Source organism: Macaca fascicularis, chromosome 12 (genome assembly GCF_037993035.2).
Source record: "Macaca fascicularis isolate 582-1 chromosome 12, T2T-MFA8v1.1".
In the NCBI taxonomy this organism is placed as follows: domain Eukaryota; kingdom Metazoa; phylum Chordata; class Mammalia; order Primates; family Cercopithecidae; genus Macaca; species Macaca fascicularis.
This window is the reverse complement of record NC_088386.1, coordinates 123066887-123085402: the sequence shown is the minus strand read 5'-3', so window position 1 is coordinate 123085402 and position 18516 is coordinate 123066887. Positions and strand designations below refer to the sequence as shown.

At 44.7% G+C, this 18516-nt stretch overlaps 1 protein-coding gene across 6 annotated transcripts in view; it reads left to right on the top strand.

Annotated features, from left to right (window-relative positions):
* COL4A4 (collagen type IV alpha 4 chain) overlaps window positions 1-18516 on the top strand; it is a 154400-nt gene that overhangs the window by 24400 nt on the left and 111484 nt on the right. For all 6 annotated transcript variants that reach the window (XM_005574455.5, XM_065526172.2, XM_065526173.2 and 3 more), the window contains exon 4: window positions 229-306. In XM_005574455.5, coding sequence (XP_005574512.3) covers window positions 229-306 — 78 coding nt within the window. The remainder of the gene's footprint in view (window positions 1-228; window positions 307-18516) is intronic.

Below are 18516 nucleotides of genomic sequence, written 5' to 3'. Positions count from 1 at the left end.
AGGACACTTATTTTCCTTCAGCGTCCTCAGTTTTGGAATCTTCTTGCTCATATAATCAACCCTTCTTATTATTAAGCTACTGTGTAAGTTCTTCATCTTTTTATATGTCATGATTTTTTCTTCTCATGGAGTCAAAGGTAAACCAAGAGTGCTTGTTATAACGTATGTGTTATGTATCCAATTAAACAACGAGTACTGGTATACTAAATAAGATGCTTCACTTTCCAGAGTGGAAAGAAATACGTTGGTCCTTGTGGAGGAAGAGATTGCTCTGTTTGCCACTGTGTTCCTGAAAAGGGGTCTCGGGTAAGTGATGTAAAAACCGACATGGGCAGCATTCCTGAATTTTGAAATCTTGTGAATATTTAATGTTAAGTAGTCCTAGATTCTTGGCCAGTTTTAGTCCTTGATAATGTTTATGTATTTCACAGCCAATGTTTTTCATATTCTAATAGCAATCTCAATTATATTAGACAGTCTGGGTTTTGAAGACAGTCTTAGAAAGCTGCGATTCACCCATTATTTTATATGAATTGCCCTATGGAGGAAGGGTCCTGGTGTGAAATGGTACCTACTGGGTCACCATCCTGAAATATGGCATTTTAAAGGCTCTGAGAAGTACTGAAGTTGGTCGAAAAAAAAATCCAAGTTTGTTTGGTCTTTCCAGACAGTTGACTATAGGACTCTTTCTTGGATTGTCCCTATTGAAACAAGTGGCACAGTGTTCTAATGAAGCGATAGCTATATTTTTGTATGCTTATTATGCGCCAGGCACTGTTCTATGAGTTCAAAATGCTTCTGACTTCTCATAAGAATCTTCTTAGGATACCACATTGCCGGGCAACAGACCGAAGCCCAGGAAAGTTAGTGTCTTGCTCAAGTCCACCCAGAACGGCGATGTTGATGACCATGCTAGATTCAGTGTTCTGCAAAGCCAAGAACCTCTTTGGTTACTGTCTATCAGGTCTCTTGAACATTTATTAACATCTCCCCCATGTTCTGACAGCAGCCCATTAATTCATTTGTGATAAAGTATTAGATCAAACAATTCTTTAATTACAATTACTCCCACAATCTCACAAGAAAGGAGTGTGTTATAGAAGTTTGGGACAATTTTTGAGTCAGATCAACGATTCTTTTCAAATGTGTCTTCATCCATTCTCGCTGCTGTAACAGAATACCACAGACTGGGTGGCTTACAAGAAATTGATTTCTCACAGTCCAGGAGGAACCCCTAGAGCAAGGTGCCAGCAGATCCAGCGTCTTGCTGAAAGCCTGCTTCCTGGTGTGCAGATGGTGCCTTCTCATTGTATCCTCATATGGTGGAGAGAAAGAGCCCTCTGGGGTCCCATTTATAAGGGCATTCATCCAATTCATGATGATGCCACTCTGATTAATTACCTCCCAGAGACCCCAACTCCTCCTACTATCACCTTGAGGGTTAGAATTTCAACATATGAATTTTGGGGGCCACAGACATTCAGTCTGTAACAGTGTTCAAGCAAGTCAATCGTAGGGGGCTGTGCATGACATTCAAAAAGCACAGTAGAGTAGGGAGCAGTCTACAAGGACACAACACTACCTTCCTGAGAGAAGGGACCACATATTTCTCTCATGGTATTGCTTCAACTTTACACAGCAGGCGTGCAATGGGTTCCTTTGTTGGCCTATTTTACTGGGAGCAGCAACCTTATTGAGCATAAGTTATGACAAATCCCCTGATGCTTAAACTGCTTTGTTCCTTCTTCAGTACATCAAAAATTTTGTTCATCAGAATTTATCTTGAGCTTTTTCTTTCTTTTTTTTTTTTTTGAGATGGAGTCTCGCTCTGTCACCCAGGCTGGAGTGCAGTGGCATGATACCAGCTCACTGCAAGCTCCGCCTCCCAGGTTCATGCCATTCTCCTGCCTCAGCCTCCCGAGTAGCTGGGACTATAGGTGCCCGCCCCACGCCTGGTTCATTTTTTGTATTTTTAGTAGAGACGGGGTTTTACTGTGTTAGCCAGGATGGTCTCCATCTCCTGACCTCACGGTCTGCCCGCCTCGGCCTCCCAAAGTGCTGGGATTACAGGCATGAGCCACCGTGCCCAGCCAGAGCTTTTTCTTTTCTATTCTTTTTCTTTTTTAGACAGGGCCTCACTCTGTCACCCAGGCTGGAGTGCAGTGGCATGATCTTAGCTCACTGTAGCCTCAAACTCTTGTGAGCCTCCCACCTCCACCTCCCAAGTGGCTGGGCCTACAGGCACATGCCACTACACTAGGCTAATTATTTTTTTGATTATTATTATTATTATTATTATTTTGTAGAGGTGGAGTCTTGCTACATTTCCCAGGCTGGTCTCAAACTCTTAGCCTCAAGTGATCCTCCCTCCTTGGCTTCCCAAAGTCCTGGGATTACAGGCATGATCCACTGTGTCCAGCCAGTCTTGAGCCACTTTCATAATATAATTTTATTTATTTTATTTTATTTTTATTATTATTGTACTTTAAGTTCTAGGGTACATGTGCATAACGTGCAGGTTTGTTACATATGTATACTTGTGCCATGTTGGTGTGCTGTACCCATCAACTCGTCAGTACCCATCAACTCGTCATTTACATCAGGTATGACTCCCAATGCAATCTCTCCCCCCTCCCCCCTCCCCATGATAGGCTCCGGTGTGTGATGTTCCCCTTCCCAAGTCCAAGTGATCTCATTGTTCAGTTCCCACCTATGAGTGAGAACATGCAGTGTTTGGTTTTCTGTTCTTGCGATAGTTTGCCGAGAATGATGGTTTCCAGCTGCATCCGTGTCCCTACAAAGGACACAAACTCATCCTTTTTGATGGCTGCATAGTATTCCAATGTGTATATGTGCCACATTTTCTTAATCCAGTCTGTCACTGATGGACATTTGGGTTGATTCCAAGTCTTTGCTATTGTGAATAGTGCTGCAATAAACATACGTGTGCATGTGTCTTTATAGCAGTATGATTTATAATCCTTTGGGTATATACCCAGTAATGGGATGGCTGGGTCATATGGTACTTCTAGTTCTAGATCCTTGAGGAATCGCCATACTGTTTTCCATAATGGTTGAACTAGTTTACAATCCCACCAACAGGGTAAAAGTGTTCCTATTTCTCCACATCCTCTCCAGCACCTGTTGTTTCCTGACTTTTTAATGATTGCCATTCTAACTGGTGTGAGATGGTATCTCATTGTGGTTTTGATTTGCATTTCTCTGATGGCCAGTGATGATGAGCTTTTTTTCATGTGTCTGTTGGCTGTATGAATTTCTTCTTTTGAGAAATGTCTGTTCATATCCTTTGCCCACTTTTTGATGAGGTTGTTTGTTTTTTTCTTGTAAATTTGTTTGAGTTCTTTGTAGGTTCTGGATATTAGCCCTTTGTCAGATGAGTAGATTGCAAAATTTTTCTTCCATTCTGTAGGTTGCCATAATATAATTTTAAAAGTGAAGCTTCAAGAAAACAAAGTCTGTAGCTTTTTTGTGTAAATGTGAACATTATATAGAAAAAAAAGTCTGACTTTTTTATGAGGTTATTAATATAAATACATCAGGATTGTACAAATGCAAAAAGAAAAAAACTCAGTGCCTCTAAATTTTATGACTTTGAGCTTCAGGACCAAGATACATAGATTTGATCAGCCCTGTGGCAAGAAAGGGATGAGCAGACCACAAAACGAAGAGGACCAGTTGCTTTGATAAAGGCACTTCCGTAGGCCCCCAATGTGAAGGAGGCTGAGAGTTGCTTTAGCAGAAAGGGAGATGCTACTCGTTTTCAGCCAGTAAAGGCCAGAGTGCTGTTCAGCATCTCACAATGCACAGGACAGTCCCCACACCAAAGAATTTTCCAACCCAAATGCCAATTGTGCCGAGACTGAGAAGCCCGGTTCTAACCTCACCTCTGCTCTGTGACGCAAGTATTCTTATTTCCACTCTTTAGAGCAAGGAAACTAAATTCCCAACAGTTCTAAATAACCTGCTAGGATGTGCAAGAGCCAGGAATCACACCCAGGTGTCTGGCTTCAGCCCCAGCACTTGCTCCACGATCGTGGAAAGATGATTACATGAAAGTGCCAACTGCTGGGTTGCAGCATCACTTTGTAAACTCAGGTTGCCACTTGATCTGACCAAGCCTGGGTGTCTCGCATGTACCCCCATTGGTCCTCCTCTTCCATGTCCTTGTGGTTTGGTATCTCCACTGAGCTCCTTTGAGAAGGACAGGAAAGACAGAGGCAGAGTGCAAATGGGAAGGCATTCAGAAAAGGGCAGAGAAGTGGAAATATTCAGATTGTCTTCAAGAGTGAATGAGTGGCTGTTCTGTTATTTAGAACTGTTGGGAATTTAGTTTCCTTGCTCTAAAGAGTAGAAATAAGAATACTTGCATCACAGAGCAGAGGTGAGATTAGGACAGGGCTTCTCAGTCTTGGCACAGTTGGCATTTGGGATGGATAATTCTTTGGTGTGGGGACTGTCCCGTGCATTGGAAGATGTTGAACAGCACTCTGGCCTTTACCTGCTGTTAACCTTGTGCTGTTAAACAAGCAGAAGGCGTTGCATGTGTAGATGGTGCACTTTTCCTCTGAGCAGTCTCTGGATGGTGAAGGCTCCCGGTCCTGAGCAGCACTCTGCTGTGTGTGTCTGTCTGTGTGGTCCAGGAGAGCTGTGTGCACCACACCAGGGAGCCTCTGGTCTTCCTGAGATGGATGGGTTTTCCGTGGGAAGGCTGCAAGTCGCTGTGACATCTTCCAGCTGAGGATTTGGGGGTGTGGCTTGTGCATAACAGAAGGTGCTTTGGGAAAGCAACACGCTCGAGCCCTCAGCAGCCGGCCAACCTTCTGAGCTGCAGTGGCAGCTCAAGGGGGACTATCAGAATAGGAATACACCAAATTCCTGAGGCTTGAGGGATCTGCCTGAGGCTGCACAGCCCTCAAGTGGCATAACAGGGTATTCCTAAGAAGGAAAATGTTCCTCTCTTACAGGTTAATGCCCGGAGTAATAGCAGGTAGTAGTTTCATCAAACCCCACATCAAAACTGCTATGTCTAAAGCGATCGTTGACAGACAAAGCTGGTTCTGTGCTGAGGAATGGCCATGGTTCGCAATTTAACTGGAGAGGAGAGCTAGAGTTAGGGGTGGAGATGGAACGATCTAAGGTGGAGAACTGAGGGGGGCCTCCTTTGATGTCTGCAGAATAAAGTCCAGCCCCATCACTGTACCGCTGGAGGCCCACAATCTAGCCCCAGCATGAGTTTTCATCCGTAATCCCCGTTACTGCCCCCTTGACCCTTTCCAGCTGCAACAGTTGGGCCACTCATTCACTCTTGAAGATAATCTGAATATTTCCACTTCTCTGCCCTTTTCTGAATGCCTTCCCATTTGCACTCTGCCTCTGTCTTTCCTGTTCTCCTCAAAGGGGCTCAGTGGAGATGCCAAACCACAAGGCCTTTCTGCTCATCACAGCCAGTGTCCATGTCTCCCTGCCGGAGCCTCCTAGCAGCCTGCCTACCTGCTTCTCTTTCGCTGTACTTGTCCTGCCCTGCCCTGTAGCTCCGGCTGGATTTGAGTGTGAATGTGCCTGACTTTATGGATTAGATGGCAAGCATACACTTCCTGAAGGTGGTCATGAGAACACATGTAAAACGTTGATCCTGACTCCTGAGCCACTGTGGACACCCTTGAAATATAGTTTACCTACCTTCACTTCTCCCCTTTTTAAACTGGGGGTCATTTTTTTGTACTTTGAGATTATCACAGTAGATAGCACCCAATAGGCAGTGAATACACATAAATTAAGAAGCTAAAATTCAGGGGCCGGGCGTGGTGGCTCACGCCTGTAATCCCAGCACCCTGGGAGGCTGAGGTGGGCGGATCACATGAGGCCAGGAGTTTAAGACCAGCCTGGCCAACATGGTGAAACCCCATCTCTACTAAAAATACAAAACATTAGCCAGGCATGGCGGCAGGTGCCTGTAATCCCAGCTACCTGGCAGGCTGAGGCAGGAGAATCGCTTGAACCCGTGAGGTGGAGGTTGCAGTGAGCTGAGATTTCGCCATGGCACTCCAGCCTGGGCGACAAGAGCAAAACTCTGTCTCAAAAGAAAAAAAAAATTAGATTCCAGCCTGGACAGGATTTGGGAGCTGAGCTGGTGGTCAGACCAGCATGCAAGGGCTCTGGAGGGGGATCTCCCATGCCCAAGAGAAGAGGGGGACACAATTAGTGGGGAGTCTCTTCCCCAACCCTAGACTTTCTCTGCACACACTAGCATTTGAAGCCTGTTATGAAATGAATAATCTCACATCGTTCAAATTCCCTCGAGAATTTCAGGTAAGGTCAGAAATAAGCACTTTGAGCAGCAGCAGCAAATAAGAGCGTTGCAGCTCTTGGACCTGCTAAGGTGCAGTGGCACCCTGGGAAGAGCTCCAGGCTGAGGGCAGGAGACCGGAGCTTACCTCCTTGACCTTTTTCAGGTTCAGAGCCCTCACCTGGGACATGAGAACTTGTCCTAGAGGGGGCTGGTTGGTCCCTCTCGTTTCTAGCAGCCCGTGGTGCTGTGATGTGGAATGTGGGTTTTCACATATGACAGCTATTTACTTGATTTCCCAAATGACTTGTGATGAGGCCCTCACATTTCCCCGAACCTCATTATGGCCCGTCTTTAAGGGTGTGAATGAGGTGTATCAGGCAGGATTTTCTATTATTCCTTATCAGTTTCAAGGGAGGAAGCTCTCTGCGTTTAATGGTGCACTCCTTGCAGGGAAAATTACATGTCCTTACAAATTAGAATGGGGACCTTGTATAAGTTATACTTTAGTAACAAGGATGATAATAAAGACACTGTCCAGGTTTTTCCCCATGTTTTCTATTCAAGGGAGTATAACAACTGTGAAATTAATAAAATCTTACAATGTGGTGGGTTTACAAACACGGAGGTCAAATGGCTTAAAGGTCAAGAATTGTCTTCGTGTTTTTGGTTTGAAAACCAAAATCAAACATGAGTGAGTCTTTCTTCTGAGAATTTCAATCGCTAAAAAAATGCAAGTATTTTCCCTGTGATCTCATTCACTCATCCCTTATACTCCTAAGAGCTTGCATTCCGTGATAAAAATGGAATTTACTTGGGAAATTTTAATTACCGTAAACATTTTTCATTTCATTGAATTACTTGCACTCGAAGTTTGAGAGCTCAGTCTCATCACTCACACAGCTGTGTTTTAGGACATTTTCTACCTGTAGCCTGACACATCGTTCAGAACAATAATTTTTATGTCCCCAAAGTTCACTTAAGTCAATTGTGTTCCATTTTGATGTAAACAAGTTCCAGTGACAATTGGAAGTTGGCAAAGGTGGTCTTTTTTCAAGCCCTGAGCTTGTTGGGTTTGCTTTTTTGTTCTTCTTGCTGTATCTTCCTCCTCCAAGAACTCTGTGGCTCATGTTGTCACTACTGGAGAATTCCCTGGTAGATGAAGTCCCTGTGGCAGACTCAGATGCCCCTGGGGAACAGCTGGTGACCTGAATGTGGTAATGGGGAGAGGAGGTGCTCAGGACAGGGCTACTAGGAGCTGGGCGGTGCATTTGTCATTTAAAGGCATCGGAATTCAGAATTTTTTAAAAGCCTAGTGGCTAGCAATTAAACACACTCCCCAGTAAAATTCAGCCCACCAGCTTCCAGTTTATAATTTGGGCTTAGCTTGTTCAAGTGTTCCCCCACGTCAAGAACAGGAACCTTGATTTCTGAAGAATAGAAAACTTGCAAAAGTTAGAGGCTGAATCTTCCGCTATAGGATGATCTGTGTAGGTGCTTGAGTAAGGATGTCTTTTTTTTCTTTTTTGTTGTTGAGATGGAGTCTGTCTCATCCACGCTGGAGTGTCGTGGCGCTATCTCAGCTCATTGCAAACTCCACCTCCTGGGTTCAAGCAATTCTCCTGCCTCAGCCTCCAGAGTAGCTGGGATTACAGGCACCCCCACCACGCTTGGCTAATTTTTGTATTTTTAGTAGAGATGGGATTTTGCCATGTTGTCCAGGCTGGTCTCAAACTCCGGACCTCAGGTGATCTGCCTGCCTTAGCCTCCCATAGTGTTGGGATTACAGGCGTGAGCCACCATGCCTGGCCTCGAGTAAGGATTTCTGAACAGGGTTGGGGAGGCCTAAAGAGTAAACGAAGGATCCCTGCCTATCATTTAATACTATTTGGCCTATTAATAAATTATAGTGGTAGAAATAGCGGCAGCAGCTGATATCTACATGGGAAAATAACTCCAACTAACTAACATCATTTCAGTAGGCTGAGAAATATCTCTTCAAATTCAGCATCCATGCATGAGAAAAGAGAGAAAAGAAGCTTTTATCTGCCTACTACACTGTGGAATGTATTACCTATTTTCCAAACAGACCAAGTCTACGTGTAGAGCTGACGTATCAAGACTCTGCCCTGGGAATCCTAGTTGCAGTTTGGGTCTGAAGGCAGGTTTGGGCACATCTGCCCTGGTCAGTCATCTCATTAACTTGTCAGTGATTTGCAACAGGGCCTTTGGTCCTCATGTGGAGTTCAATTCCATAGCAACAATTGCCACACTGTGTGACCCAGCATGACCTGGGCCAGGCTGGGTGCAGAGCTCAGCAAATGCGGGGCTGCGCTGAACTTGTTATTGGCAAGAAATAATGGCTAGCGATACAGGTGCACTCAAAAGCAGGGCACGGTTTGGGGGAAATATTCTATTACATAGGAAAATAGCACTGAGTATAAGGATACCTCTTTAGTGCAAATGTAACATCTGACTAATTAGCTAAGATGAGGAATTATAAAGGTTTTAGGAAATAAAAGCAAATTTCTCCTTTCAAACCACGATATTCAATAATTTGCAAAGAAACCCACAAACAGCTGTCTCCAAGGTGCTTATTTCTCTATAACACAATCTTTTTTTTTTTTTTTGGACGGAGTCTGACTCTGTCACCAGGCTGGAGTGCAGTGATGCGATCTCCGCTCACTGCAACCTCCACCTCCCGGGTTCAAGCAATTCTCCTGCCTCAGCCTCCCAAGTAGCTGGGACTACAGGCGCCCGCCACCATGCCCGGCTGATTTTTGTATTTTTAGTAGAGACGGGGTTTCGCTATGTTGACTAGGCTCGTCTTGAATTCCTGTCCTCAAGAGATCTGCCTATCTCGGCCTTCTAAAGTGCTGGGATTACAGGCATGAGCCTCTGCACTCGGCCTCTGTCACACAATCTTAACTGCAACGAATTATAATGCCAATAATAATACCTTTCCATTCATTTGGCAAGTAACCATTGAGCATTTACCACATGCCAGGCATCCACCCAGGCCATGGAGGCCTCAGTCATAAAGAAGAAAGTCCCTGCAGGCTGGAGCTCAGAGCCGAGCCGAGACAGACAAGATTCCCCTCCAACCACTATTTCTGGCTGCCTGACGAGCGCCAGGCACTGTTTGAGGTGCTCGAGTCACATCAGGGAAAAGACGAGAACAAAAATCCTTGCTCCATCCTCAGGTGGACAATGTGGTGCCCTGGCGTGCTTTGCATGGGAGCATATGGGGGTCAGGGCACAGGGAGCTGTGGGTTAGCACTTGAGCTCGAACCGGGTGGAGTTAGAACTCTCCTAGCCGCAGCCCGGAGGAGGAGCCTTCCGTCAGTTGCTATGGCTGTGTAACAAATGACCATATACGTGGTGGCTTAATACAATAGAAATGTATTTTCTAGAGGCCTGAAGTCCAAACACAAGCTGCTGGCATGCCAGGCTCCCTCCACGGCTCTGGGGGAGAACCTGCTCCTTGCCTTCTTCCACTCCTTGTGGCATCAGCAGTCCTTGGCATTCCTTGGCTCCCGGTGGCCTCACTCCAGTCTCTGCCTGTCTTCACGTCGCCTGCTCCTCTGTGTGTCCGCATCAATCTCCCTCTGCATCCTCCTTATAAAGGTGTGTGTAGTAGCATTTAGGGCCCACCTAAATCACCTGGGAGAAACTCTTCAGCTCAAGATCCTTCACTTTATCAGGTGTTTTGCCATCTAAGGCAATAGTCACTGGCTATGGGCTCAAGACATGTCGTATCTTTTCTTGTGGCGCCAGTCAGCTTCCTACAAGTGTTCAGACAAGGGGAACAGCCGCTCGGGTCCTCAAGTGGGACAGAGACTGGCTGGCACGTTTGAGGGACTGAAACGTGACTAGAGAGAGGTTTGGCCGCAGTGGGTAAGGAACCTGGCAGCAGGCAATGCTGCTTAAAAAGCAGACGGGGGCCGGGCACAGTGGCTCACGCCTGTAATCCCAGCACTCTGGGAGGCCAAGGTGGGTGGATCATGAGGTCAAGAGTTCAAGACCAGACTGGACAACGTGGCGAAACCCTCTCTCTACTAAAAAACATACAAAAATTAGCTGGGCGTGGTGGCAGGTGCCTGTAATTCCAGCTACTCGGGAGGCTGAGGCAGAGAATGGCTTGAACCTGGGAGGCGGAGGTTGCAGTGAGCCGAGATCGCACCACTTCACTCCAGCCTGGGCGACAGAGTGAGACTCCATCTTAAATAAAAAAAAAAAAAAAAGAAAGAAAAAGAAAAGCAGACAGGTTTTCCTGCGTAATAAGAAATTGTTGAAAGATTTTAAGAAGGGAAGAAGCAGACTGGATTTATGTTGTAAGAAGATGATTTGGTGCTGTTTGGAGAATGTGGCTGGTGGCAGGTAACGTAACATTAGGGAAAACCTGTTCCGAGGCTGCTACAGTCAGGCAGGTAGGAAGTCCTGGTGGCTTAGCGAGGGGGTGAATGTGGAGGGTAGGGAAGTGGATGGGAGGTAGAGATATTTGGGAGGCAGACTTGATAGGAATGAGGAGACTCACCTGGGGCAGTTGAGTCAGGCAGTTAGAGGCACGTGGGACTCCCAGGAGAGGTGTAAGCTGCTGTGTGGACAGCGGTGTATGCTCAGGAAGCACATTTCAGGGGCAATCATGAGTCCAGGCTTGGACTTGCAGTGCTTGAGGTCAGCTGGGTATGTGACTGGCGCTCAGAAAGAAAGGGCTGGGCTAGGGAGGGACACGGAGGGATTGTCTGACTGTGGGTGAAGTTGACTCCTTGGAAATAGATGCTTTGGCTGGAGAGAAACTGACAAGAAGCCAGGGCAGCCCTGAAGAGTTCTGGGGGAGACTCCAACCACGAGGAAGAGGGGCCAGCACACAAGACACAGGTGGGAGCAAATCAAGGCAAGGCCAAGGGGCAAGGACGCTGGAGAACGGCAGGCAAGAGGGAGGAAGAGTCAAACGGATTAGAGCTCATCAGGGAGCTCACCAGGAGCCCTTAGCCTTGTTTAGGCCCCACAGCAGATGCAGATGCCATGTGTTAAAATGGGAAAACCCTTCTCTAGTGGCCTGGCGTAAGGGGTGACCTTGTTTTTCAGTGGAAAAACCACGCCTCCTGGTTCTCAGTGCAGGGTTCTTCCCACTGCACCATGCTGCCTCTTAAAATCTCGAATGAGTGTTACTCCAGGCTAAATCCCTCGGTTTACCCCTATTTCATTGTGAACAAGTGCGGTTACTTTAAGGTACAAGAAAACAGTCTGCCACTGCAGTCCAGTTTCTGGGTTGTCTACTGCTGATGACACCTTTTGTTGTTTATTTTGCTAACTCTTCCTGATAACCAAAGGGCCTTTTACCTGCAATAGGGGAGACCCCCGGGAGGCACTGCCACAGGATTTGTGAGTGATGTTGTAGTGCCACCCAGTGGCTGACTGCTTGAATTACAACCAAGCCTTAAAAAGGAGGGACGCATTAAAAAAAGGGAATGATAATAATGGATTAAGAATAATGAAACTCATAAAAGGATGAATATATTTAAAAGAATATTTATTAATTTTAATTGTGGAAGTTTTAATTGATCATGTAATCCATGAGTATATGTTTAGAATTTATACTGTGCAAGACAGTGGCCAAGATGCTGGGATGGAAATAAAAATGTACATGAATCCCTGGCTACAAAAGATGTACCAGAGGCCAGGCGCAGTGGCTCACGCCTGTAACCCTAGCACTTTGGGCGGCTGAGGGGGGGCGGATCACTGGAGGTCAGGAGTTTGAGACCAGCCTGGCCAACATGGCAAAACTCCATCTCTGCTAAAAATACAAAAATTAGCCAGGTGTGGTGGTGGGTGCCTGTAATCCCAGCTACTTGGGAGGCTGAAGCAGGAGAATTGCTTGAACCGGGAGACGGAGGTTGCAGTGAGCTGAGATTGAGCCACTGTACTCCAGCCTGGGTGACAGAGTGAGACTCTGTCTCAAAAAATATATACTGGAAGACAGCACTCCAAGCAGAGATTAAGCAAAGTAGCATGTACAAGGCAATAATGAAAAATAGGTGATGACGTTATTTAGTCATTAATTATTTTGGGGTAGACGTGGTAGTTTGGAGGGGAGTGAAATTGATGAGGACTGCGGTTAAATGGAAGCAGAAACCTTGAAGTCAGAACCGAACAGCCTCAGGTCCTTTGTCTCATGTCTTTGAGTCTCAGCTTCCTCCTTTGGTAATGAGGTCGTAGATACAGGGATGACTTTCTGCTTCACAGGGTGGTAAGGATTCCATGAGAAGAATGTATGAACACACTGTTGTGTTGAGGCTAGATTCATTAATGGTGGCAGTTATTACTGCTACTGTTACGATGATGATATTTTTGGTGGAGGGATGGCAGAATTGGAGCTACAGTAAAGAAAGACTACTCTGACCTCATGGAAGCAAGCGTGATTGGGACAGAGGGTGTGGGTGTGGAAACTGCAGGGAATAAGGTTGGCCCGTGTGTGGAGAGGAGATTGTCCCCATTGCAGGTGTTGGTGAAAGCAATGACACCAGGAAAGGGGAGACTGAAGAAGACTCATTGATGGTTGCATGGGGCAGTGGGGAGAAGATCAGGGTTAAGGAGACGAGGGAGATTGGTGCTTGTGGAACCCATGCGAGAGATGACAAGACCATGGGCCAGGTGCTTGGCAGTGGGAGGAAGGTAAGACGGGAGCATGAGATTTGGGTTTTGGTCCAAAGCGAGATGTGATCGACTTGGTCATGAGAAGGACATGGAGAATGAGGGAAAGAGGATGACAAGGCTGGCAGCTGGATGGTGAGCTTAGAATGATGCCAGGAACAGAGTCACTCTCTTCAGTGACAGGGAAGGAGGAGGCAGTGGACTGAGCTCAGCTTTGACCCAATGTGTCAGATGAATTAACAGGGCAAGAGGATGCAAGAAAGTTTCTATAAAACAGTTGGGGATATAGGATAAGACCAGAAAGTTAAATTTGAGAACCACAAAAAATAGAGGTCTTCGATTAATTCAATTAATAACATTGTGTCCTTATGAAAGTTTATAAAAGAACATCGGGTATATCTGGATAGATTGTTTTTAAGTGTAAAAATAGGAAAAGGCTTGAAGGGATTGAAATGTCACTCCAGGCATGGCATGAGCACAGTTTATTGGGTGGACCCTCCGTTGTGCTAGGCTCAGGCTCAGGTGGGGGGAAGAGGAGAGGTTTGGGAGAGAGACTGACTGGTCCAGGTGTGAATTTGAGTTTGCTAGATGTGAGGGCCTGAATAAGTTACACCTTCCTTCATCTAGATGGGGATCATAGCCTACATTTTTCAGTGTTGCTGGTTGCATTAAATAAGGTAAGGTATGCAGCATGGCAGCCACATAATCCATAACCAAGCCTAATAAATACATCCCTTCACCTTCCTGTGACATTTTTGATGATCAGTGTCATGGTCTTAGAGTTCAAGGGTGATTTGGAAAATCTGTATAATTAGTATAACAAAAGCCTCTTTCTTGTTTGTTCAGTTATTCATTTATTTACACTTTGCACTGATTTAACTTCTGGCTGAGAAGGAGTGGGACGTCATGGCAGAAAAAGTGTGGCTGTACATATATTTGTAGTTGTTTATTTATAGGTGCTTCTCCTAGTGCTCCTACTGATAAAATGACAAGCAATTTCTTAGATTTTTGTCATTCCACATAGGTTTTGGTCCCTGGGGCAACCAGATCATTGCCAGCCAAAAAGGCTGTTTTGAAGATTTTGGTTTTTGAAAAGCACAATACACGTCCTCTTATCTTTTGGTCTCTTTTACCAAGTTGTTATGAAATAAAAGTAATTTTATCTTAGCCCTGTTCAAGAGACATTCTAGACTTAGGCAACCAACAAGGGACAAAATCCTAAAGGAATGCCCTGGCCTCAGAAGACAGGGAGGCCGGCGATTCTGTGTCCGCTTTCATCTCCTTCATCCTTTATTTGTACAGCTGGCCGGAGAGCCTCCTGCTGCTCTAGGGAGGCGCAAATAACAGGTTTGATGACACGGTGTCAATCTGGCCTTTGAACCAAAAGAGAGAAAGAAAGGAAGAGATGATCTAGTGGCTTCACATGGCATGCCAGAGTTTCCTCAGCTGTCAAGCTGATTGTCATTTCTAGATTCAGCGGCTCTGTCTTCTGACTTCACCGTCTCACACTGAAATTCAGAAGCTGCAGAGGCAGTTGCGTGCACACGGTAGCCAAAAAACCCAGGGGTGCTGTGCATCTGAAAGACAGCCATTCCACTGGGTAGTTTTTCTCTTTCTACTCGACTGAATCTGGCACAGCAACCTGTATTATAGCAGGTTATCGTTGGTGGTGGAGAGTGCAGGGTTAGGACTGGGTGAAATATTTCTTTAAAGATTTTTTTTAAATGACGCAAAATTCCTGTGATTATTTAATGATTCTCTAGTTATAAAAATGTCTTTTATGGGCCTATTACTTATGTCTATTCGTCCTGAAGTGAATTCTATTATAACCTTATGAAAAAGTAAGCCTACGGATTTATTCGTAAGCACAAGTTCTTTCACGGACCCGTCCTTTTACATGAAACAATTTAAAGAAAATAGAATTATTCTCTGTATGCTGTGAATAAATTATTTACTCAAATTAGGTGAACTAACACATGACTATTTCAAAGATTGGTGTTTGGGAAATTTTGGTGAACAGTTTTCTGACAGATTTTGTGCTGTTATTCAAGGTTTAATGTATTTCCTTTAAAAATTTATCATGTAGCAGAATACTTATTCATACGAAAAAACCGCACTAAATACAAAATCACGAAGTCTTCCTGGCTGTGAAAAAGGAGACATTTATGTGTGTTTTTCCACCTGCAAAGTAGGAGTAGTACTTGCCGTTTCATACGGTTGAAATAAAGACATAACAACACCTACATTATAGCTCAACAGCAAAAAGCACCAGCATCCCTATTCTTCAGTCATTGTTCGTGGTGTGAAGTCGTACTCTGCACACTGCTGTGGAATTGTTGCCATTTTGCATAGTTACTGTTAACCAATGTTCTAGGAATGACAGTTTAGAGACATAAGAAAGCATTTACACTTATCCCTTTGCATCCATGGGGAATTGGTTCCAGTTCCCCTGTAGATACCGAAGTCCATGGATACTCACGTCCCTGATACGAAATTGCATAGTAACTGCATATAACCTATGCACTACCTCCCAACTACTATAAATCATTTCTAGGTTATTTAGAATTCTATGTAAATGCTATGTACAGTATACAGTTGTTATACTGTATTTAAAAATTTTAAATTTTTGTTGTATTGTTCTTTTCTGTTTGTTGATTTTTAAACATTTTCCATCTGGATCAGTTGAGGCCTCAGACTGGGAGCCAGGGATATGGAGGGCTCATCTTGCCTTGTGCCTGCTCTAGGGGGGCGGTGGTAGAGGTGGGCTACCTTATGGTACCTTGCCTTGTGGTAGAGGTGGGCTACCTTATTATTTTGTGAAGTGTGTGTTGTTCTTTGCCTTTCTTACCATCATGACCTTGGGCACTTAGACTCGGCCCTCCAGGAGCAGAGGTTGGGTGGTTGTGAGTTTGGGAGAGACAGACAAGTAAAGAGAGGATGAGAGTCACGGGTGAGAGTGTTACTGCAGAGGCAGCTGGGAGAGGCATCGGCTTCTCCAGAACGGGCAGGAGATCAGGGGAATCTTTCCACTGGAGCCTTGAGAGATGAATCAGCCGGAGGCAGAGAGGGGGCGCTCCCGGGACAGGACAGCCTGCGCCAACGCTGTGAAAGAACTGAGCTTGTTTAGAAATCCGGTACAGGGAGGTCAGGGTGGCAGGCTGGGAGGAGGGAGGAGATGGGGAGACAGAGAGAGGGGCTAGCATCCTTCGATAATGCAAATAACCATTCCCTGCCTTACTTTTTTTTTTTTTCCCCAAAGTATTTTATAGGGGCAGGGTGCAGTGGCGCACACCTGTAATCCCAGCACTTTGGGAGACCAAGGCAGGAAGATCACTTGAGGTCAGGAGTTCTTTTCTTTCTTTCTTTTTCTTTCTTTCTTTCTTTTTTTTTTTTTCTTTTTTCTTTGTTTTTTTTTTTTTTTTTTTTTTTTGAGAGAGTCTCGCTCTGTAGCCCAGGCTGGAGTGCAGTGACGTGATCTCGGCTCACTGAAATCTCTGCCTCCCTCCCGGGTTCCTGCCATTCTCCTGCCTCAGCCTCCCGAGTAGCTGGGACTACAGGCGCCCGCCACAATACCTGGCTAAGTTTTTGTGTTTTTTGTAGAGACGGGGTTTCACCGTGTTAGCCAGGATGGTCTCGATCTCCTGACCTTGTGATCTGCCTGCCTCGGCCTCCCAAAGAACTGGGATTACAGGCGTGAGCCCTGCACCCAGCCGAGGTCAGTGGCTCAAGACCAGCCCGGCCAACATAGTGAAACCCTGTCTGTACTAAAAATACAAAAATTAGATGCGTGTAGTGGCACACGCCTGTGGTCCCAGCTACTGGGGAGGCTGAGGCAGTAGAATCGCTTGAATCCGGTAGGTAGAGGTTGCAGTGAGCTGAGATCACACTACTGCATTCCAGCCTGGGAGAAGGAGCCAGACTCCGTCTCAAGAAAAAAAACAACAACAAAGAAACAAAGTATTTTATATGGCATTTTTTCAAATCAGCACACGTTTCTATACTAAATGAAGTTTTATTATTCTTGCTGTGGTGTTAAACGTTTCCAGTCCCTTTTTTCCCCTCTGCAAACTTCCCATTAGCTCACTGGATTCAGTATTACATGCCTAAAATGAAACACATTAAAGAGATTTACAGTCAGTTAATTGGCTGTCTCTTTGTCAGTTACCCTTTTATATTCAAGTGTGCATTTTGGTATGTATCTAAATAATACATTACTGTAAAGTACTGCATTCACAAAAGATAATTTGGGGGAGTTTATGTATATAAATTGCATGCAAGATGAAAAGATCGTTCCCAAACTTAATGAAAAAGCATTTATTTCCTGAATTTTATATTTAGAAAACATGGGAGCTTTTAAATTATGTTAATTAATCTTATTTCTAACACAGGTTAGACAGAAAGGTACTCTGAAGTGATTTTTACTTTTAGATTGTAGTTTAGAATTTGTGCAGTTATCTATTTTAACTTGATAAGCCCTCACAATGCCCCAAATGGTTTGTGCTCATGTGATTACACTTCATATTTTATTGTTGTCTTTTTTGTAATACATATTTGTGTATCTAAGTTTCCTTTAAAATTCTAAGCTTTTAGCATTTATAGGGATACTCAATAAATAGTAGCTATTTAACAATGATGAATGAGCATGAAGAAAAGGGAGAATACATCTAAAATATAGTTTTGATTTGTAAAATTTAGGCAGATGTTAAAGGTTGTCAATCATGTTTGTTGAGTTAATGACTTAATGGTGAACAAGAAGTGGTAATTAATTTTTATTATAAAGTCACTTCTGCTGATGGTAAGATGTACACAAAGTATGAGGTGGGTGAAAAAGTAATTGTGGTCTTTGCCGTTGCTTTTAAAAGGCAAAAACCACAATTACTTTTGCACCAACCTAATACAATGTAAAATTTCCCTGGCTTGTGTTTTCACTTCTGAGACATGCAGTTTCTTTTATGCCCTAGCAAAGTTCATTTATAAATGTCTATTTAGGGAAACTGTTTGTTCTTTTGTTTCTCTACTAGTGGGATTATATGACATACTATTCTGTGGCTTGTTTTTCTCCTTTAACAATTATTCGTTTATAACAATAATATATAATAACAATAGTTAGCATTTGTTATGCCAGGCACTATGCTAAACACCATTACATACATTATTCTTTTTATGCTCATAAGCCATTGACAGATGAAGATGTGGAGGAACAGAGAGGTTAAGAAACATACCTAAGGTCACACAGCAAGTCAGTGTGGTCCTGGGCTTCAAACCCAGGAGGCTGACACATAACCTGGGTGCTTAGTCACTCTGTTTCTCCCTCATGAGCTTGGGGAGAATGTTCTATATTGGCCTGGCAGATGGAGTTTGCTGGTGGCTTGCATGTGCTGTTGGGGTCCCACACGTCTTCCTCAGACCTGTTGTTTCTGTGCTTGGGCTCTGGGGGACTTCGGCTGCTGGCATCTGCATCTCTCAGGGCTTTTTTCAAAGCCGCAGAGGCACAGTTGGCAGGCACTCCATGCTCATCACTGGGGCCCTCAGCCAGGGAGATAAATACCCCC